The sequence below is a fragment of the Myotis daubentonii genome, chromosome 3, assembly GCF_963259705.1.
Source record: "Myotis daubentonii chromosome 3, mMyoDau2.1, whole genome shotgun sequence".
NCBI lineage: Eukaryota > Metazoa > Chordata > Mammalia > Chiroptera > Vespertilionidae > Myotis > Myotis daubentonii.
The window spans coordinates 219778922-219800623 of NC_081842.1; the positions used below are offsets into that span (position 1 = coordinate 219778922).

The 21702-nt window shown below is 66.0% G+C and overlaps 1 protein-coding gene across 1 annotated transcript in view; it reads right to left on the bottom strand.

Annotated features, from left to right (window-relative positions):
- Positions 1-2031: 2031 nt before the first annotated feature.
- TTLL10 (tubulin tyrosine ligase like 10) overlaps positions 2032-21702 on the bottom strand; it is a 44393-nt gene continuing 24722 nt past the window's right edge. The window contains exons 2-16 of the mRNA XM_059686262.1: positions 19823-19919; positions 14455-14549; positions 12785-13215; positions 12157-12237; positions 11946-12081; positions 11675-11793; positions 11413-11542; positions 10555-10626; positions 10049-10134; positions 9524-9695; positions 8558-8729; positions 7929-8069; positions 3200-3316; positions 2770-2863; positions 2032-2453 (exon numbers count right to left, since the gene is read on the bottom strand). Coding sequence (XP_059542245.1) covers positions 2032-2453; positions 2770-2863; positions 3200-3316; positions 7929-8069; positions 8558-8729; positions 9524-9695; positions 10049-10134; positions 10555-10626; positions 11413-11542; positions 11675-11793; positions 11946-12081; positions 12157-12217 — 1722 coding nt within the window. The 5' untranslated portion in view covers positions 12218-12237; positions 12785-13215; positions 14455-14549; positions 19823-19919. The remainder of the gene's footprint in view (positions 2454-2769; positions 2864-3199; positions 3317-7928; positions 8070-8557; positions 8730-9523; positions 9696-10048; positions 10135-10554; positions 10627-11412; positions 11543-11674; positions 11794-11945; positions 12082-12156; positions 12238-12784; positions 13216-14454; positions 14550-19822; positions 19920-21702) is intronic.

Below are 21702 nucleotides of genomic sequence, written 5' to 3' on the forward strand. Positions count from 1 at the left end.
CTGCGCTTGCCGCCCACCGTGCTGTTGGCATATTGGGAGGGCACCTCCTGTCTGCAGATGCCCAGGTGCCCACGGCCCACAGCACCCGAAGCTCCATCTCCTGCCCACCTCTCCCTGGTCCTCAGGTCCCGAGTGTGGGCTGGGGGGCTGGGGGGCTGGTGGGCATCGCCTCTGGGGTGAACAAGCCGCAGAGGCTCTGGGAAGCCTCACTGGACATTCAAGCCCTCGGGGACCCCAGGGACGAAGAGTAGCAGGTGGCCCAGGCCTTGGGGGACCCCAGGGATGGGGCTCTGATGGGTTAGGGCAAGCTGCTCTGCCAGCGTGCACATCTGGTCACATGGCGGGACCCACGGTCATCTGATGGACGCTGGCCTTCACCCCAGGCTCGGGCACAGAGCTGGCTGGGCGGCAGGGCAGGCAGGCCCTCAGCGTGGCCCTTCCTGGAGGGACCCCTAGACACGCTGGAGGGGACTCAGGGCTCCTGGTTACACAGGGACAAGTGGGTGCTGCCAGACTCTGGCCTGGGCACCCCACACTCTAAGCCAGTTACGGCGACCCTATGACAGGGTGTCAGAGGTGACACGCGAACTCATTTTTTTGGGTTGATTTTTCTTTGTTAAATGGCATTTAAATATATAAAATAAATTTCAAAAATATACGTCTTTGTTTTACTATGGTTGCAAAGATCAAAAAATTTCTACGTGTGACATGGCCCCAGAGTGAAGTTAGGGTTTTTCAAAATGCGGGCACGCCGGGCTCAGAGGTTCGCAGTCCCTGGTCTAAGCCCTGGCGGCAGGATGGGGGCAGCAGGTGCAGAGCCGGGCGGGCTGTGAGTGAGTGACAGTTGGACCCTGGCCCTGCCCCCCCTCCTCCCCAGCTCTGAGGCCCCGGGTTTGGGAGGGGGGCACTACCTCTGAGTCCCAGCTCCTCCTTCCTCTCCGGCTCCGGGGCTGCTCCCTCCGGGCCCCGGAGACAGCGGTGCACGGCGCCCTCTGGTGGTGCCAGGGCCGACGCACTCCCAGGAATGCAGCTGCCTGCCCCCGGGGTGTGGGGGGGCCAGGGGCGCACGGCCGCTTGGAGCCAGAGCCTGGTGGGGGGCCAGGGGTGTCCTGCTTGTGGCCAGAGCTCCCATGCCCAGCGCAGAAGGGGGCCCGCAGCCCCTCCCACATGCCTGAGGCCACGGGCGGTGGGCTGGATTCCAGGTCAGCAGTGGGGGGCGGTCCGGAGTGTGTGTGACTTGGGGGTGCTGTCAGCGCGCCCACTCGGAGGGGTGGGCAGGCATGTGAGGGTCCCCGCTGGGAGGGTGTGCAGGGGGAGGGCTGCAAGCAGGGGCGGGCCTGGGGCCAGCTGTCGGGACCCCGGGGTTCGGACTGGGCTGGGTGTGGGGTGGCTGGCCCTGGACGCTCCGTGGTCAGGTGCTAGGACACCCCAGAGGCCCCGAGGCCCCCGAAACCTTGGGGCTGGGCCCCTGGGAAACGCCAAGGCTCAGGCAGTGGCGAGGGTGGGCCCACCATTGGCCCCCACATCCGTCCTTCGGGGCGCGGTCCTGCCTGGATCCCGGGCCCCGCACACGGCCTCACCTCCTGGAAGTCAGGGCGGCTGGTGGCGGGAGCGCAGGGCCCGGGGCGGAGGGAGCCTTCTGGGGGATCCAGGGGACCCCCTTTCCAGGGACCACAGCCAAGCAGACGGCTGGGGAGTGAGGGACGCGGTGATGGAAGGGGCGTGGCCTCCCGGGAGGCGCAGAGCAGGGATGTGGGGGCCCCGCCCCTTCCAGCAGGACAGACCCCCATCCCTCCGCCCTGCGCGCCCCGAGGGCAGGTCCCAGCCTGGAGGTGGAGGAGGGGGGGGGGGCAGGGGAAGGGCCTGGGTCTGGGGGAGCCCCAGGGCGCGGGATCCGCTCGGAGCCGGGCTGTAACAAAGTAGCCTTTATAGGTCTCCGGGCGGCGGGCCGCTAGGAGCCGCTAGGAGCCGCTAGGAGCCGCTAGGAGCCGCTAGGAGCCGCTAGGAGCCGCTAGGAGCCGCTAGGAGCCGCTAGGAGCCGCGGTGGTCCTCGCGGTGGTCCTCGGGCTTGCGCTCCGGCCCGTCCTCGTCCGCCCGCGCCGGGGAGGGCTCCCGCGAGGGGTCCCCGCTGTCGGCTCGCGGCGGCTCGGTGACCCCGGCCTCGGGCTCCCCGTCCCGTGCGCTGTCGGGGCCGAGGGCGCGGGGCCGGACGCGCTCCTGCGCGGAGTGGGGCGCCCCCGGCCTGCGCGCGCCCGGCCGGTTCTCCGCGCGGAGCGGGGGCGCGGGGGAGGCGGCCCCGCTGGCTGCCGGCGGGCGCGGGTGGTGGCGGCAGTTCCCCAGGCGCGGCCAGACGTCCGCCTCCCCGCTGTGCAGCAGCACGAAACGGCGCTGCGAGAGCAGGGGCCGCATCCGCTGGCCGCACAGGCTCTTCCGGAAGGTCTCCAGCGCCAGGTCTGGGGGGAGCGGGGGGCATTGGGGGGCAGGAACCCGATCTCTCGCGCGTCACCTTTGCGGGGCTGGGGTACAGGTTTTGGGGACAGAGGAGGAGGTGGGGGAGGGGGAGGGGCCCCGGTGGGGCGGGGGTGGGCGGCACTGCCTGGGAGTGGGGGTTGGGGGGGTGGGGGCAGGGTTTCCTTGGGGACGGGGACGCGCAGGCGCCTGGGATGTGGGAGAGCTGGGTGTGTGGGCATCTGAGCGTGGGCAGAAGGTGGGATGGGGCAGGCAATGGCGTGGGCGGCTGGAGGGTTTCGGGCCTGGGCAGGGCCTCACCCAGGGTCTCCATGACCACGCGAGGAATCACCTCCTTCAGGACCTCGCAGTTGGTGTGCAGGGCGGGGTTGGAGTTCATCTCTAGCAGCCACACCTGGGCACAACATGGGTCAGCATCCTGCCCCACCTGCCGCTTGGCCTGCGGGAGCCTGAGGCCCTGGCCCCTGGTAAGCCAGGTGACCGGGGGCAGGTGGCCTCACCCCCCGTATCTGCCCAAGGGGCTGAGACTCTAAGGATCTGGCCTTGGAGGCTGCCCCGCTGCAGGGGGAGCGAAACCTGATGGAACCCCCCACCCCCACCTCGCGGGGCTCGGGGAGGTCGGACTGCAGGGTCCACCCCAGGGCCCGTCTGGTGGTCAGGCTGGGCATAGATGCCCCTCGCCCTGCACCTGCCTGCCAGGCCCCACTGCCCTGGGATGCCCCAACGGCACCTTGAAGTTGTCATCGATCAAGAAGTCACAGCCAATGAGGTCGAAGTAGCCCAGCTTGCACTCGAGCTTGGACTTGACAGCCAGGAAGCAGTGGGCCATGATCTGCTGCATCTGCTTCTGTGGGGGGGGGGGGGGGCAGGCAGGGCGGCCGCTGTCACTGTCGGCACTGATGACACTCCCAGGCCCCACAGCCATGACCACACCCCTCGCCTGCAGTCCTAATGGGGCCTCCCCTCGAAGTCCACCTGTGCCCTCACCTGCAGAGCCACCCCTGCCTGCCCTCATGTTCGCACTCTTACAGCCAGAAACTCAGTCACTCTGGTTTTATTCATTCAGCAGACGTGTGGAGCTCTGGCCGTGTGGCGGGTGCAGGGCACAGGAGTGTCTGCCCTGGACAGATCCCTCACGGCGGGAGAGACAACACATGTGACCCGTAGACCATCGTACACTTGGCACAGTAGGTTGAGCAATCAATGCTGACGGAGAAAATGCGGCTAAGAGAGTGGAGATGAGAGTTCTGGGGTGGCTTTTTGTGGTGGTTAATCCTCGCCTGGGGGTATTTTCCAGTGATTTTTAGGGAAAGTGGGAGAGCGTGGGAATGGCAAAGAGAAACATCGATGTGATTGGTTGCCTCCTGCACAAGCCCTGACCAGGGCCCGGGCCAGGGAGGAGCCTGCAACCAAGGTATGTGCACCTGACCGGAATCGAACCCGGGACCCTTCGGTCTGCAGGCCGACGCTCTACCCACTGAGCCAATCCCTCTAGGGCGGGGTGGGGGTGTGTGGCTTTCTGGGTGTAAAAAGAGGTGTGGTCTGGGGGCCTCCTGGAGGAGAGTGACCAGGACTGAAGACGGGAAGGTGGTGCTGTGGGGGCGGGCGGGGCGGGGGGTGCAGGAGACCTGATGGCGGCCGTACCCCATGGGGGCCTGGGAAGGACCTTGACTTTCCCCTCAGATCAGAGCTGCTGGGGGTGGAGCCGAGGAGGGGCACCTGTGGCCCAGGCCCTCGCAGGGCCCTCCCCCTGCTGTGCCCAGAGAGACTGAGGGGCTAGAGGTGGTGGGATGGGTTCTGAATATATTTTGAGGGAGAGCCCGGCCAAGTGGCTGGTGAAGGACGCGTGAGCTGTGAAAAACGGGGAGAAGGGTTATCCCTGGGAGGATGGAGCCCCCATCAACTGAGCAGGGGCGGGGGGACCATGGAGGCGGGGGGGGGACGGGGGGGTGGTGTCCATGAGCTGCAGACCCAGTGCTGACGGGCCTGGAGGGAGGCTCAGGTTCAGGACAGAGGTGAGGGCCAGATGGTGAGACGGGACCCGGCTTACAGGCGGGATCTGAAGCCGGAGACTCAACACCAGTGGGTGTAGGCAAAGGGCAGGGCGTCTGCTGAGCCCGGGGCCTCCAGGGAGCAGAGGCTGGGAGGCGAGAGGCCAGCACAGCGGCCAGGCGGAGGGGACACGGCCCTCGAGCCACGGAAAGGCGCAGGGAGTGAGCAGCTCTGTCCAGAGGGCTGGGATCTGACCCCTGGGTTTGGCAACGCGAAGGTCACTGTGACCTTGATGAGTGTTCCAGGGGCACAGCAGGGAGACGCCTCGCTGGAGTGGGATCAAGAGACGAGAACATGAGTGAAAATGTCAGAGGAAGGACATCTGAGAGCCGGCCACTCCATAAACGCAGCACCTGCCCCCTCTCCCCCCAAACAACAACAACAAGAAACAAACCTGGAAAAATGGTCAGAATGCACTTTGTCGAAAGGCTTGCAGCAACTTGAGGAGCAAAGTCTTGCATTCTGGTGACTGAGCTTTGTGCACGTCAGGTCCTGGTCAGATCTGCCCCCCGCCCAGCTCCGCGCAGAAACGACAAAAGCCAGCACCTCGCAGGAGATAGCAGACTGGGCCTGGCCGGCCAAGACCGGTAGCTATTGGTTGTGTCCGGTCTGGGGCCCCCTGGGAGACCTCACTTGGAAAGAATGCTAGGAACATGTGAGAATAGAGACTATCAAGGAAGAGACAGAAAGTGTCAAAGGGAACCTAGTATAAATTCTGGAGGCGAAAAGTTTAACAACTGACATTTACAGTCCACAGAGGGGCTTAGCAGTAGATACGGGTTGTCCGAAGCGAGTCCATGAGGTGATCCAGTGTGAGGGACCTAGCCACTTTAGCTCAGTGGATAGAGCGTCGGCCTGCGGGCTGAAGGGTCCCGGGTTCGATTCCGATCCAGGGCACCTGCCTGGGTTGCGGGCTCGATCCCCAGTGTGGGGGGTGCAGGAGGCAGCCGAGCAATGATTCTCTCTCATCATTGACGTTTCTATCTCTCTCTCCCTCTCCCTTCCTCTTTGAAATCAATACAGATATTTAAAATATATATATAGGGGGCGGGCTGGAGGGGGTCAATGAGGGGAAAAGGGGGACATATGTAACACTTTCAACAATAAAGAATTATTTAAATATATATATACTAGGGGCCCGGTGCACGAAATTCGTGCACTGGGTGTGTGTCGGGGGGACTGCCCCTCAGCCCAGCCTGCCCCCTCTCACATACTGGGAGCCCTCAGGCGTTGACCCCCATCACCCTCCAATCGCAGGCTCCGCCCCTGCCCAGGCCTAACGCCTTTGGCCTAGGCGTCCGGCTCAGGCAGCAGGGACCCACAGCTGCAGCGGCCCCACGATCGTGGGCTTCGCTTTAGGCCCAGGCAAGGGACCCCTAGCTCCTGGGACTGCCAGCTTCGACCTTGCCCAGCTCCCATCGCTGGCTCCACCCCTACTTCCTGCTATCACTGGCCAGGGCGGCAAAGGCGCCTGATTCTCCGATCAAGGCCCCAGGGCCGCCTTTGCCCTGCCCCCCAGCTCTTAGCTCCCCCCTGGGTTTCCGATCACTGTCAGTGGCAGGGGGCTTCTTCCTGCTTTCCCTTTCGCCTCCCTGCATTGTGCCTACATATGCAAATTAACCGCCATCTTGTTGGCAGTTAACTGCCAATCTTAGTTGGCAGTTAATTTGCATATAGACCTGATTAGCCAATGAAAAGGGTATCGCCGTACGCCAATTACCATTTTTCTCTTTTATTAGTGTTGATGGCAAAAGAATTTACTCTAGAAATGCTACATTACAAAATATAGGGTGTCCCAAAAGTATTTTTTACGGACACACTGAGTAATTATAAAGGTGGTGTTTATTAGAATACATTCCGGTTTCAAAATTGAGCTATCCGCTGTTAAAGTGTGTATACATTTTTTTTGGGACACCCTGTACATATCTGTGTCACACAGAAGAATTGAAAAGCAAAAAAGATACAGAGCAAAATAGCAGGTGTGAACCCTACCTTCACAGTAACTGTGTTGAATGTAAGTCACACTTTCCAAATAAAAGACAGGGACTGGCCAAATGCATAACAGCCCCTTCAGATACACTGTCCACGAGACTTCGGATCAAAGACACAGATAGGTTGAAAGTAAAAAGGTGGGAAAAGAGATGTCATACCAACAGCAGCCAAAAGGAGCTGGAATGACTATTCTAACAGCAAGCTGATTTTAAGAGAAAAGTTGAGGATAGTAAGGGGAAAAGTACATTTTATAATGACACATCAGGAGCCTCAGAATACATACGGTAAAAGCCAGTAGCATTGCAGGGACACAGACAATTCAACAGCAACCGTTGGAGACCTCAACACCCCACTTCCCGGGTGGACAGGCAGGTGGACAAGATCAACAGGTTCAGAGAAGTCTTGGACAACAATATAAATCGAGACCGGACACATCTGCAGAGCCTCCGCCCGAGAGCAGCCACGTGCTTCTCAGGTGCCCACGGCACGTCCCCCAGGACACAAAACAAGTTCCGATACTTGTTTAAAGGGCCGGAGTCATACCAAGTATGTCCTTCGCCTGGCCCGTGTGGCTCCGTGGTTGACGATCCACCTATGAGCCAAGAGGTCACGGTTCCATTCCCTGTCAGCGCACATGCCCGGGTTTCGAACTCAATCCCTAGGGGGGGCATGCAGGAGGCAGCGGATTGCAGATTCTCACCATTGATGTCTCTCTCTCTCTCTCTCTCTCTCTCTCTCTCTCTCTCTCTCTCTCCCCCTTCCTCTCTGAAATATTTATTTATTTCTTTAAACTTGTAAAAGAAAACATATGTATAAATCTTTCCAGGCTTGGACTTGGCAATGGATTCTTAGATATGACCTCAAAAGCACGAATGACCAAAGATGGATCAATTGCACTTCATTCAAAATCTAAAACTTTTGTTCAGAAAAGGACGTCATTAAGAAAGTGAAAAAAGAACTCAGAACGGGAGGACATGGCTGCAGATCACCTGTCTGATCGGGTTCAGCAACCGGAGCATGAAGAGCTGAACAAGGAAGGACGGAGGGTCGGAACAGAGAGTTTTCTCAAGCAGACACCAGGCGGCCAACAAACCCACGAAAAGAGATTCAACGTCATGATCATTAGTGAAACGCAGATCAGACCCACGAGATACCACGTCACAGCCACTTTTCTTTCTTTTTTAAAGGGAAAGTTGCAAGGATGTGGAGGTGGGAACGTGAGCTATTGCGAGGGGGAGAGAGAGCCTAGATGCCTCGGTGGCCGGCTTCCGCCGCCCAGTGGCACACGGAGAGACACGCTCCCTCGTACAGACGCACCCCCGCCCCCTCCAGTACTGAGGGGACACTGCCCACCCTCACACCCCTACGGGGTCGTGACCCTTCCCCCCGTGGGGTGGGGTGAGGCGCTCACGGACCGTGAAGGTGGTGAAGACCCAGTCTCGGGGGAGGCCCTTGGTCTTGCTGAACTTGTCGTTGATGTGCCGGTTGAGCTGCTCCATGCTCCACACCGTGTTCTCCTTCAGGAGCACGTACAGGGGGCTCTTCTTCTGCATGAACTGGGGGGAAGGGTGTGGCGCCTGGAGGCCATCTCCCCGGAGCCCCCAGAGGCCCTGCCCGCCTGGACATCCTGCGGCAACCCTGGGGCTGAGACCCTCCCCAACACCTTCTTCCATGGAGACCTCCTCGGCCCCCAAGTCCCCACCGATCCTCACGGAGGGCTCAGCCTCGACTCCCCGTTGCAACCCTTCCACGGAGACCTCTGGCCTCTCCTTGAGGTCTTCACGGAGACCCCCTCCCCGGCTCCTGCCCTCCCCACACCTCATCCAGCGGGAGCCAGGCTGCAGTGGGTGGGTGCAGGGCTCTCGGTCACATCGCCAGATGCCCTGCGGTGGCCGAGGGTGAGAGGTGATGCCAACAGCAGGCAGGGCCCGCCCAGGCTCCCTCGGGGCTGGGCCAGCTCTGGGTCTGAGCCAGGTCTGCACTGGCCTCTCCTCTCTGCTTCTGAGCCGTGATCTCGTCCCAGGGCTGCCGGGAGGACCCTCACCTGGTTGGTCAGGTGGCCGCTGAGGTCTTGGGACTCGGGGTCGTAGAGGCTGAGGGTGAGGCGCGCGTAGCCGTGGCCGAAGAAGACCATGTAGGGCATGGCGCAGGCGATGAGCAGGTAGGAGCGCACGTCGAACTTCTTCCCGTCCAGCAGCAGCGGGTTCTCGATGTACCTGGGGGGCAGGTGCGGGCTGAGCACAGGGCCAGCCTGGACCTGTTCCTCAGGACCCCACCGTCTGGCCCGGGGCGGCCTGTGGGCTCCCTCCTCTGGCTGGGTACTGGTCGGTCGGTACAGCTTGGAGGCTCGCTGGATCTCCGCCCCCTGGGTGTCTGGGTGCTCAGGCTGCAGCTCTCACGAGGAGCCTGGCGGGTGGGAGCAGACCAGGCCCCTGGGCAGGGAGGACCGCCTGGAGGAGGAGGGAGGGCTGACATTGGGCCATGAAGGGTGAGTGGACTGGAGAGGCGGGAGGGGCACCCCAGGTGGAGGGACCTGCAGAGCTAAAGCGCCTGGGACGGCCACTGGGAGAGGAGGTGGCGGACAGCGGCCGAGACAGGGCTGTGGGGAGTTCCAGGGACCTTTGGGGTGAGACTGTGCCGCCCAGCCTGAGCCTGGGGTCTGGACCCTGTCCAGAGGCAGCGGGATGGAGGGCGGGACAGGCAGCTCTGGCTGCCCGCCTGAGGCTGTGGCTGCCCCGGCGGGCTTCCTGCAGGACCGAGGGGCAGTGCCCAGGCAGGAGACACACTGACCCGGCCCGCCCCGCCCCACCCCCACGGCAGGAGCCGCTGTCCCAGGGGCGCAGCTCCGGCCCGGACACCCCGACTGGATGTGACGCCTCCCGCTCCGCTGGCCACTCGGGGTCCTCGCTGGCGGCCCGGCAGCCTTGCGCGGCCAGGGACTCCCCGATGGGCCGGGGACCCCCACGAGCCCGGACCCAGGGTCAGCGCCACCCCCGCGGGCGCCCCACACCTCTGCGCCACCCGGGCCTGCGGCGTCCGGAAGGGCATCCGGCGGTAGACGGGGTCGTCCTCCAGGCTCCGGACCTTGGCCTGCAGCGTGGCCACGTCCTGCTGGCTCCTGAGCAGGAAGATGCCTTTGCCCTGGTTGGAAGCGGTGGGCTTGCAGATCCACGTCTGGGTTTCTGCGGAGAGAGCGCGAGTCCCCGCCGCCCCTTAGCCCCGCCCCTAGCCCCGCCCTCAGCCCCGCCCAAGCACCTGACCCCGCCCCTTAGCCCCGCCCAAGCACCTGGCTCCCCTTAGCCACGCCCCTCAGCCCCCGCCCAAGCGCCTGGCCCCGCCCCTCCCCGCCGCCGCCGCCCAACCAAGGTTCTGACCACGCCCACCCCCATGGCCCCGCCCACCGGGCTCCACTCTTCCCTCCTGGGTCACGCCCCCACCGGGACCACCCGGGCCCTGGTCCTGCCTAATCACACCCCAACCTTGGTCCGGCCCGGAACCCGCCTCCCCCAGCAGGCCCGGTCCAGCTGCCTCTCACCATCAAAGAGGCTGAAGAATGTCTCTCTCTCATCCCTGATGTCCAGACGGTAGGTCTCTGGGAAAAATTCTTCCATTTTCAGAATCCTGGGGAGCAGGGAGGTGGGGGCATACTAGCGCTGTCTCCCTCCTGCAAGGGTTAGGGCTGGGCTCCAGGCACCCCGTCTCCACCCTTTCCCTCTGCAGCCTTCGCACCCTCTGTTCCCTGCCGGAGCTCCTGGCTGGATCCTGGCACACCTGGCCTCACAGGCTGCCGCTACCCCGCCCCTCTCCACTCCCCACTCTTCCTCCGCGAGGCCGTCTGCTACCTGCGTGGCTCAGGCACTTGTGAGTGGCCAGTTCAGAGCGGTCAGTGCCCCCGGGGAAGGACAGTGCCCGAACGCAGCGAGCATGGATTCCTGAGCATCGTCCGCTGGCCTGGGGTGCCCTTAGCTCTCTGTCACCTCACACCAGGCCATCCTCCAAGTCAGGGCAGAATGGACCCCCAGCTGGGCTGAGTGTGTCTACCTTTGTGACTCGAGGGGTCCTGGGCTGGTCCGTGGGGGCTCCTCCAGAGCGGGTGTGGGGTCCCTTCCAGATCTGCACCCCAGGGGGACACAGGGCCTGGCCTGAGTGTCCACTGAGGAGTGTGTGGAGGATGGACGGGTGGGTGTGGGTCTGGAGAGGCGGGCAATGGGTGGAGGCTTTGGAGTGGGTGGGTGGGTGGTGGTTGGGTAAGTGGGTCTGGGATGGAAGTAGGTGGATGGACGGACAGGTGGCTCGGTGGGTGACATGCCTGGAGAGGGACAGGTGAGAGGTGCTGACTGGCATGGGAGGTGGACAACTGGATGTGTGGATGTAAAGATGGTGTCGTGGTGACCAGGTGGGTGGGCTGCCTGCCTGGTGGAAGGTGGACAGTGGCTGGGTGGGTGGGCAGACATGTAAGTTGTTGGGCAGTGAGTGGATGAGTGTGTGGCCAGGGCCAGTGCTGGGTGAAGGGGCAGCGGACAGCGAGGGTAGAGGGGCTGTGGGGACGGGTTCGGGGACGGGATGGCACAGGTGTGGTGGGCGATGGATGACTAAACGAGGGGCACCAGTGGGTGGCTCTGTGCTGGGTGCTGTGAGTGGACTCTGGGGGGCTGTACTGGGTGGCAGGTGTTTGGGTGGAGACAGATGGGTGAGTGCGTGGTGGGAGGGTGGGTGGGTGGATGGCTGTAGGTGGTGGACAGAACGGAGGGTGGTCAGGACCAGAGATTGACTGACATGTCAGGTGGGCGGGTGTGCCGCTGAGGACGGGTGGGTTGGTGGGATGGGTGGCAGGATGGGTGGGTGCATGGGGGGCCGGTGCGGGGTGCCCAGTGATGGTGGGGAGCCAGGGCGGCGTACTTGGCCTGTGGGCACGGCGATGTCCTGTTGACCCTGTTGATGACCCTGGCGTACTCCCTGAGGGCGTTGAGGAGCCCGATCTTGGTGGTGAGCAGTTTGTTGTTGGGGAGCTGGTACAGCAGCTGCTCACCTGGCACGACAAAGCCCTGGGCAGCACACGGGGGACGGCCGCAGGGCCCCAGCCGGAGGGGCAGCCACGCTCCCAGGCCTGGCCCGGGGGTCCTTGCCGGCTACACGCCCCGAGCCCCGCCCCTCCCACTACCTTCTCGGAAGTGGAGGTAGCTGTCTCGACACTTGACCTCGCACCACTTGAGCTTGTAGTCCTCGCGCTGGCTGTCCTGGATGCGCTGCCAGCCCTTGCTCTTGCAGTAGGAGCTGATTCTGTGGGGCCCGGGGCAGACCTGACGCTGGGGCCTTAGGACCTGGGGGGATGGGCTTGCCAGGGAGGGGACCAGGGGACCTCAGAGGCAGAGCCCAGGCTGGACTGGGCCCTGGGGGCGGTGGGGCTGGGCCCCGCCGGGGGCCCCACTCACATGGCCACCCCGTTGGTGCCTCCGATGTAGAAGAAGGGGCCACTCCCCGTGCTGGGTGGCTGCTTCTCCCCGCCCAGCAGGTGCCTCTCCAGGAGGGCGGCCCGGGGCTTGGCAGCGCCCGTGTCCTCCGGAGGGTCTGTGGACAGGTGGGCGGTCAGAGGCTCTGGCCGGCGGAGGCTTCCCCGGCCCTCCCAGCCCCGACCGGGCCCACCTGCATCCTGGTCCGGCTGGCTCAGCGGACTCAGGGCCCCGTCCACGTGGCTGCTCCCCATTGGTCTCTCATGGGCCCAGCCTGCACATGGGGGGTGCCCACTCAGAACCTGGCCAGGTCCAGTCCTGCCCTTGTCTGGCAGCTCCTGGGCAGCCCCCCCAGCCCATCCGGGCACGTCTCCTCCCAGGCACAGGCCTGCCCAGTGGCCTGGGCCCATCGTGCCTTCTAGGAGAGAGGGCTGGTCACCACCCTCGGGTCAGCCTTGGGGTGGCAGGTCCCTCCTCACCAACAGGGCAGAGCTGGGGGCAGGTGAGGGGCGAGGGTGGAGGCTGCACTGGGGCAGACGTGGCACAGGGACATGCCCAGGAGGGCAGGGGTCACAATGTCCATCATGATGTCATGGGTGACTCCTGCCAGGCAGGGGTGATGGGCTGCCTTCCCTGGGCAGGGGCTGGGGCGGCAGAGTGCCTGCCAGACTCTTGGGGGCGAGTGTCCCCTCCCTGTGCCTGTTCAGACCCTGGCTCTGCTGGCCCCTCCCAGGGCATGGCTGTGTGTGGTCCCCGATTAGAACCCCGTCCCTGGAATGGGGTGCCAGGCCCCAGGGGGGCCCTCCCAGGGCTGCATTCACCTGGCTCCCGGGGGCGGCTCCGCCAGACACCTTTGATCCTTGACTGCTTGCCTCTCTTGGCGCTGACCCGGGTCCAAGGGGGCAGTGCCCGGCGTCCTCGGCCGTGGCTGAAGCGGCCGTGGCTGTGGGCTGCGGGTGTGGGGACGGTGAGGTGGGGGCACCGCTGAGAAGGCGCTGTCCCCAGCCCCTTCCTCGACCGTGGCCTTGGTCCCCGTGGCCTTGATCCCCGTGGCTGGCCGAGGGTCAGGCCCACCCTGTAGGCGACAGCGCGCTTCCTGGGGTCTTGGGCTTGGGATCCCCCATGTGACTGGCTCTTGTTTCCATGGTGACTGTGGGGCCTGGTGCCCCTCAGGGCCAGCGTGGTCTCTGCATTCTGTCTGCCCTTGGTGAGGCCTTCCTTGTAGAGATTGTCTCTCTGGCCTGCATGCCGCCTGCAAGGAGGAGGGTGGCCATCAGGCCTCTGGTCGGGAGGGCCCCCCGGCCGGGATGGAGGCGCCCTGTGTCTGAGGGGGGCCCTGCAGCAGGTGCTGCTGCCCAGGAGGGGCCCGTGACCAACTCGGGAACGTCTCAGGGCAGTTTCAGCCGTTCCGGAACGGGCCCCTCCCAATTTGGGGCTGTTGGGAGGCGGGGACGCTGTGGATTGAAGGCACAAGCGGTGGGAAGGCAGGCACAGCCCGGAGCAGGCGGGACCCAGGGCGCGGTGTCCCCCAAAGAGGACGGTCACCGAGAAACGCCGGCAAGGCCCCCATCCCACTTAGGGCAGGCGTGTGCGCAGCTCTGGGGGCTGAGGGACCCTCTGCCCGCGGCCCAGCCTCGCTCCCCCAGGACGGAGTCCCCAGGAGGGCTGGGCGCTGTCCCGGACGGAGTGCGTGGGAATTAGACACGGACACACAGGCCAGGACACGGCCAGGAAGGAGGACACAGAGTGAACGCGGGAGCAGGAGGTCACGTCCCGCGAGAGGGTGGTGGGGACGGGACGCCAGCACCCAGAGGCTGGGCTCCGGCGGACCCTCGGGGGGTCCTGAGACAGGCTCTGGGCAAAGGCCCCGCAGCCGGACCTGGTCTGCGTCTCAGCTCCCCACCGGCAAAGGGGGCGGGGCAGCTGCAGTTAATGCTCAAGGGGGGCTGGCTGGACGATGGGGGTGGGCAGTGCAGACCAGGCCAGGGTCCCGCGAGCCAGCTGGCCGGGGACGTCGAGGTTATGAGAGGCACCTGAGGTGGCGAGGGGTTGGCTGCCCACCCGCCCAGCCGACGACCACCTCTGCGGTGCAGGCCTGGGGGGCAGAGAAGCCGGAGCCCCGGGGAGCTGGCCGTGGCCGTGGCCGTGGGCGGGCAGGAGGCAGGTGGCCTCTGTGTGTCTCTTCTAACCGCGTGCTTATCATTTTCACAAAGAATCAGGCCCTGAGTTCTCCTTCTTGTCGTTAAAGGAACAGAGATGAGTGAGAGCCGTGGGTGAGCCCGTTGGGTGCGGGGTCTGGGGGGGTGGCCGGGCCGGGGGTGGGAGCGGCTGCGGCATCGGCTGCGACCCAAAGCCCTGGCCTGACGCTCGGTCTCCGAAGGACAGAATCTAAACAGACACGAGCTTTACGCCGGCCGGAGAGGCTGGGGCGCGGGTGTGGCCCCCGACATCGCACTGGGACAACGGGGGGCGGGGCTCGGGGAAAACCGACCTCCACCAGAGACGGTGACGTGAACGCGGTACCTGCTCCGGTAGGCAGACCGGCGGGAAGCCCCGAGACGACGTGAGCGGAAGGCCCGGGTGCACCTGCAGGAAACGGCCGAGGGATGAGGGGGCGTCGGTGTCCTGCCCCGCGAGGGTGTGGGGTGCGAGGGAGGCGCTCACATTGTCTGCCAGGCTGGCGCCTCCTGGGCGGGGGTGGGCTGACCACGGGGACCGGGGTCCCCACGGGCGTCTGGAGGCTGCCCTTGTGAGCATCGGTTCTGGCAGGCGGACCTGGTCCTTGGCGAAGGCGCCTGCCCCAAGGAGCCAACACTCCCAGGAGGCACGCCCTTCTGGGCCCGGACCTGGGGTGGGTGCCCCACATGCCGGGGCCCTGGGGGCATGGGCTCTGCACAGAGCAGGGGCACCCTTCCCTGCCCTCCTCTCCCTCTGTCTGCTGCTGGGCAGGATCCCCCGAGGACCGACAGCGTCCGTGGTGGCCGGGCAGGGGGCGAGGGAAGGCAAGCCCAGCCCTCACACCCAGCCAGGGCCCCAGCTTCTGGCCGCCCGTCCCTCTCACCTGCCCTCCCAGCTGGTGTGATCCCTCTGCCCGGGAAACAGTGGCGACCTGGCAACCGTCTCCCAGCAACCTCGACCCAGGGCGCAGAGGGGAGCAGATGGAGAGGGAGGGGCGGGGGCCAGGTGCCCGGGGAGCTGGGCCGCCATTCTGTCCCCAGGATCACTCCTCAGCCTTCCGAGACCCGCACATCCACGCCCGGACCTCAGACCGGACCCAGAAGGTGTTTGGTGCTCCCTCGGCTTTATGGCCACATTACACCTCCCTCACCGGGGCCCCAGCACGTGGGGTCCCCGCTTTATCCAACAGTAAGTGGGGGCTCCTGTAAGACAGCGCGCCCAGGTGGGGGTGCTCGCGCCTGGGCTGTGACCTGCCTCCCAGGGCCTTCGTGGGTCACGTGGGAGCTGCGTTGAGTGCCTTTGCTTCTTTCTTTTTTAAAAACATATTTTATTGATTTTAGAGAGGAAGGGAGGGAGAGAAACATCAAGGATGAGAGTCATTTGATCGGCTGCCTCCTGCACGCCCCCCCCCCCCCCCCCGACTGGGGATCGAGCCCGCATGTGCCCTGACCTCCTGGTTCATAGGTCGGCGCTCAACCCCTGAGTCACACCAGCGGGGCCGCCTTTGCTTCCTGTAGGGCTCGAGGTGGCCCCGCCATGTTGAGCCCCGGCACCGGCAGATGGGACCTTAAATCCCGTGACCAGCGTCCTCCTAAGAGGGAGGCGGGCAGATGAGGAGACAGAGAGGGGAGAAGCCGCATGCAGACGGGGGCAGAGGCTGGAGGGATGCGCCCCAAGCCCAGGGGGGTCTGGAGCCCCCGAGGCCGGGAGGGGCCGGAGGGACCTTCCCCGAGTTTCTGAGGGCGCTGAGCTGTGACTCTGGCCTCAGCTGTGGGACCAGGCACGTCTGCAGGCCCCCCTGCCCCCGGGAGGCCCTTTGTGTGGCCTTATGCACCCCGTAAGTCCCTCCTCACATTCGGGGTCCCAGGCTTCATGCTCACTGAGGAGGCCTCTGAGAACCTGCAGAGGCAGCCGCACCCACATGCCTCTCAGTGCCGGGGGGGGGGGGCGGCTTTGGGGTCCATCCTGTTGCGGAGGCTCTGCCCACAGGGGTGGGGGCCCTGGCCAGGCTCTTCACTGGGCACTGGGGCCCCCCGGTCTCAGGCGCTGGGGACCCCCAGCTGGGGGCTCCGGCAGGGGTGGTGTGGCCCCAGGTTTGCTGGAGGCAGGAGGGGCCAGGGAGCTGGAACGGACCAGCGCCCTCCAGTAGCCGTGGGGCGACCTGGGGAGTCGTCGCCTGTGCTGGGCAGGGCCAGGCCTCCTGGATGAGGGGCAGGAAGTCCCCTCACGGTGCCAGGCAGCCTCTGGCCTGGGGGTCTCTGCTTGGCTCCAGCAGAGTCTGTCTGGTCCCCCCTTGGCCACTTGCTCAGAGAGGCCTTCTGGGGTCCCCTCACCCCCTCTTTCTGCTCTAGCACTTGGCTATGCAGATCGAGTTCAGGGAGACTCAGGGAGAGCGGGGAACGAGGGGGAGAGGCAGGGGCCTCCCCGAGGAGCCTGGGGACCCCTCCTCCCACCGACTCCGGTGGCAGAGCCTTGGCTGAAGCAGGTCTGGGCCCTGGGACCCGCCGAGAGCTCTCAGGGGAAGGGAGGGGCTTTGGGGGAACAGGCAGATGCTGGGGTGGGGTCAGCATCAGAGTTTGGTCTGGGGGACAGCTTTAGACAGGACCTCTCCATGAGCCACAGGCTGGCGAGCAGAGGGAGCAGGGTGGGGCGAGCCAAAGTCTGGGGCGGGGTGGAGGTGAGGGGGGCTGTGGGGCACCAGGAGAGCATGTCCCCCAGCTGCCAGGCCCCAGAGACAGGTGGTGGGGACGTGGTGGGGGCCCCTGAGACCTGAGGAAGGGAGAAGGTGGCTGCCCCTGCCTGACCCCTACCTTTCCCCAGCTTCTTGCTCTGGGCCGAGGGTGGGGTCTCACCCCCAGTGCCCTCCAGCCACCTGGCACTACAGGGGGTGGCAGGGCAGCGGGTTTCTGGGGCACTGCCTGCCAGGGTCGTCTTCTCCACCGTGGGTGGGAGTTGGGGGGCTGGGCTGCTTCTGTCTTGCCCTCCTGAGGCACCCCTGCCTGGTACAGGTGTCGGGGGTAACAGATGAGGCCACCTCCCTGGGGAGGGTTCCAGGCTGGGCTGCAGGGGTGGGGCTGACCACACGCCCGTCTCTCTGGCCTCGTGGCAGGGCCCGCAGCGTGTGGGGACACAAAGACCCTAGTGGGAGGCCCTCTGGGCTGTGGGGGAGGCTGTGCCCCAGGAGGAACAGATGGCTGTGACAGAAAGCCCACCGGGGTCAGGGGACTCCCCCCGCCAGCGTCGTGGGCTGGCGACGCCCAGTGCGGCCTGTGCCCTGGGAGGACCTGAGGGCCCCGGGCCCGGCAGGCGCCCCACCTGGTCGGAGCCGCGCCCCACCTGGCCCGATGGACAGAGGACCTCGACTTCCACCGGCGTCGGCGAGGGCCCCTCCGGCGACCGGGCCGGGGATGGGCGGCATTACCAGACAGTATTAGACAGAAGGACCAGGTCTAACCGTGTCTGGTAAGACGCCCGTCACCGGCTGCCGTCCGTGGCGTCCAGCTGGGGGCGAGACCTGGGCCTCCTGAGTCTGCAGAGCGGCCCCTCCGAGCCCACACGCCCGCGGCCTGAGGTCTGGCTGGAGCCTCCCGCGCCCCCCGGCCCCTGCGCTGCTTGGAGGAGGGCCTCCCTCAGAACCCACCCCAGCCTGCAGCCCCCCGGTGTGTGTGTGAGAGAGAGAGAGAGAGAGAGAGAGAGAGAGCGAGCAGCTGGGGCATCTGGTTGCCCTGCACTTGACCCTGAGCCAGGCTCGTTAATGAGTAACAGGAGGCCTGGGCAGACCCTCCTCCCCGGAGAGACCAGCTGGGGCCCTGGGCTGGCGGGGTTCCGGGCCAGAAGGGCCGCCCCTGTGCGTGTCGGCAGGTCTGCGAGCCCCAGTCCTGGCTTCCGATAAAAAAGATAAAACCTAGGGCCTTCTGACCTCGATTTCAGACCAGGTTCCCTTTCGTGCCGGTGACGCTGTGGGGCTGGTGGAGGACTGGGGGGCGGGGAGACCGTCCTCATCGAGGAATCCACGGGGGGCACCACCCTCAGCCTGTGGGCCGGGGCGGGGCACCTGGACGCACCTGCCCTCCCTGCGTCCCAGGTGGCCCCGGAGCACGTGGCCCTGACAGGGTCAGAGCTGAGAGAGGCCAGTGCCCGCTGCGGACCCAGCAGGCGGGGGATCGGGGGGGCCCGCTCCCGCGGACGCGTGTGGAAGCCACGTGGACGTGGACCCGCGTGGTGGACGGGAAGGCTGCCTGCCACCAGCTCTGGGCCCAGTGGCTGCGACTGGCCGGCCGCCGATGCCGCGCGAGTCCTCCGAGCCCCAGCGGCCACCACAGCGCCGGGCACGGCCCCAGACGAGGCTGGTGTGCGGGCGGGGCCGGGCCCTTCTCCGCCCCCGCGTCCGGCCGTCGTGGTCTCTCCTGGGGGTCAGGTCGCCGCGGGCCTGGCTGGGACAGGTTGTCCCCTGTGCCCCACCCGCCCTGGGTCTCAGCCCGGCTCAGGGCCAGGGACTCGGGACAGCACGTCCTGGGGCCGCCCCCGGCAGCGCGGCGGGTCACCTTTGAACATCGTTACCAGACAGTGTTAGAGTCGAGCCGAGAAATCCAGCACTGTCCGGTAAGATGCCCACAGAGGCCCAGTGTGCCGGCCCCCGGCGGGAGGACCGGTGGGGGGCCTGCAGCTCCTGTCTTCTCCAGAGTGAGGCTGAGGCTGAGGCTGGAGGTGCAGCTGGCCTACCAGGCGGCCCCCACCTGGGCTCTGGCCGGCCGACCTCCACGCTGCCCTCCGCCCTCAGAGCCTTTGCCTGGGTTCTGCTTCGCCCTCACCTGCTGGGGCGGGAGGGGCAGGGCCTGGGCACCTGAGCGTCCTACCCCCGGGACTGCCTGGGGAGGGGCTCGGAGCAGCTGCGGAGGCTCCCACTGGTGGGGCTGAGAGGGGCTCTTGGACCCGCCAGGGCCTGGGGGGGCTGCCAGCAATTTCACCTGGAGGGCACCGGGCGGGGGGGGGGGGCGGGGCGGGGGCTGTGCGGGGAGAGGGTTGGGGGGCTCGGGGACGGCCCCTCGCTGCGCGCAGGGCCCCGCCGTCATCATTACCAGGCAGTATTAGAGACCTGACACCATCCAATCCTGCCCAGTAAGATGGCGATGGCCGCCCCCAGGTGGGTCCGGGGCCGCCCGGGGAGAGGGGACTCGGTGGGGGGCCTTCAGCAGCCTGAGGGGACCCACATTCTCTGAGGACACTGACCCGAGGAGCTGGGAGAGATGGGGCTCCGGAGGGGGTCCCCAGGCCCTGTGTGCGGGGGCTCAGCCCGGGGGAGGCTGGGCGGCTGCAGCTGGGAGCCCCTGGGGTCAGGGCCTCAGGTGACCTCCCCGCCCGCCCAGCAGGCCGCCTGCTCTGGGCATGAGGTGGACACTTGAGGAGGGGCCGGGTGTCCTGCCCACGGGAGGCTGGCAGCCCCGGCATCAGGGGCAGAGCGGTGCCCTCCCGGTGGGCGTCCCAGGGAAAGACACGGACAGCAGGCTCAGCCCCTGAGTCCCAGGTGAGGGGCGGCCAGGGCGGGACAATGGGCCTCTGTCCCCAGACGCTGCCCAGTAGCCCAGCCCCCTCCTGCTCTTGTCCAGGGTGAGGATGGAGGGTGGCCGTGGCTCCGGGGGCCTCCCCCCGCCCCCCACTGAGCAGGCAGTGCTGGTTCTCACCGATGAGGTTACAGGTTGACGTCTGCCTGCCCCCGGCTCCGGGCCCTGGGTTCTGGCCACCGCTGGCTGTGGAGTCCAAGGGCGAGATGTGCTGGCCCTGCAGGGGGTGGGGGTAGAGGGGAGCTCTGCTCAGCCTAGGCCTGGCGGTCACTTTGGTTTGGACCCGAGCCAATGGGACAGGAATGCCTAAACACGGCACGCAGGGCGTCCATCCCCAGGCACGAGCCGGTCTGTAGTGGTCGCCCCAGGACACGGGGCTCAGAGTGGGGGTCAAGGAAGTAGGCGTAGCTGCAGTGCCCCTGCTCCAGTCCCGCTCCTGGGGCCCGGCCTGGGCTGAGACCCTGGCACTCTGCCCGTCCTCCCTCCTGTCCCTTCTCTGCCCCCTGCACAGGGGGTACCCGGGCCTGGAGAGCCGGTCAGAGCGGCTTCTCAAGTTTTCCGGCACCTTCCACCCACAGAGGCTGCCGGGGGGAGGTGGCCCTGTACCGATTCCCCCCAGCCGGCCGGGCTGACCACAGCAAAGCCCGCGTCCAGCCCACCCCGGCCTCAGCCAGGTCCACCTGGTTCTCCCACTCCGTCCTCGGGAGCGGCCGAGATTTCTGAGGACCTGACCCTGACCCTGGTGGAGGCCGCTGCCCTGTGCCCCTTTGCTGGCCCCTCCTGGCCGGACACCTGGCTGGTCAGGTCTGTCCCGCAGACCCCGGCAAACTGGTGCGCTCCAGGAAGGCCGGGCCTGCGTCCTGAGCAAGTGAAACTCACGAGGCTTCGCTTTCCGAGCTGAGTTAAGTTTCAGCTTCACGCCCGCCCGCCTGCCAGGCCCGGGGAGGCAGTGGGGCAGAGGGAGGGATGCGGCCGGTGCCCAGGCGCCTCCTTGCAGCCAGCCCTCGCGCTCAGGCCGGCCTCCACCTTGTGTCCCCAGAGCCCTTGGCCACGCAGGCCGGCTCCTCAGGGGCACCGGCGGCCGGAGAGAACCGCGGCCCACGGCGGCCCTGCCAGCCGGACGGCGCCCGCTGCTGCCTCCCCCCAGCGCCTCCGCCGTTGTGTCCTCACTCAGGAGGCGGCGGGTGCAGGACAGACAGACAGAGGGACGCTTCCTGCCACTTCCAGGATGAGCCCCTCTCTCTTCCTGAGCTCAGCTCCTGTGAACCCACAGCCAAGACCGTCGCCAGACACCGGCCTCAGCCCAGCTCAGCCTGCGGGCACTGCGGCCGTGGGAGGCCGACTGGCAGAAATGCAACGTGAAAAGGAAGGTCCCCGTGCCCCAGACGCCGCCCCGGCCCCGTGGCCGGCAGGGAGCCAAGCCACCCTCTGTGCGCTGTGTGCGGGTCTGGTTAATCAGCGCCCTGGCCACCGGGCTCAGCCTGGGAGACTCGAGGAAGGAGTCCTGGCCCAGCAAACAGCAAACACCCCTCGGGCACCGGCCTGTGGCCCGCGGGGCCCTGGGCAGGCGGAACCCGACCCGCGTGAAAAGCTCACTCTCTGCGGCCTTAATCAACGGTGAGGCCGCAGAGAACAAAGCGCTGAAACCCAACCCCGCGGTGCGTGCGGGAGAGGCGGGGGCGTCCTGCCGGGCCTGTGCGTCCGCGAGGAGCCGCCATTTCCCCTCCCGGCGCCGCTTCTCGGCCCTCCCGGGGCGCCCCTCGCTCCCCCACGGGCCGGCGGACCGGCTCCTCGGGCGGCTGGCTCCGGGGATCTCCTACATTCACCCCCAGCAACATTCCCACAAACTGATTTTGCAAATAAGGGATTTGCAAATCACCAGCATGTCTGCAGTGGACAGCAGGCTGCGTCCATGATCTCCGCGGGCTGCGCCTTTTCATACATGCAAAGCGTATTTGGCGAATTCAGCACCCGGCCGATCGCTTTCACTTTTAAGCGTT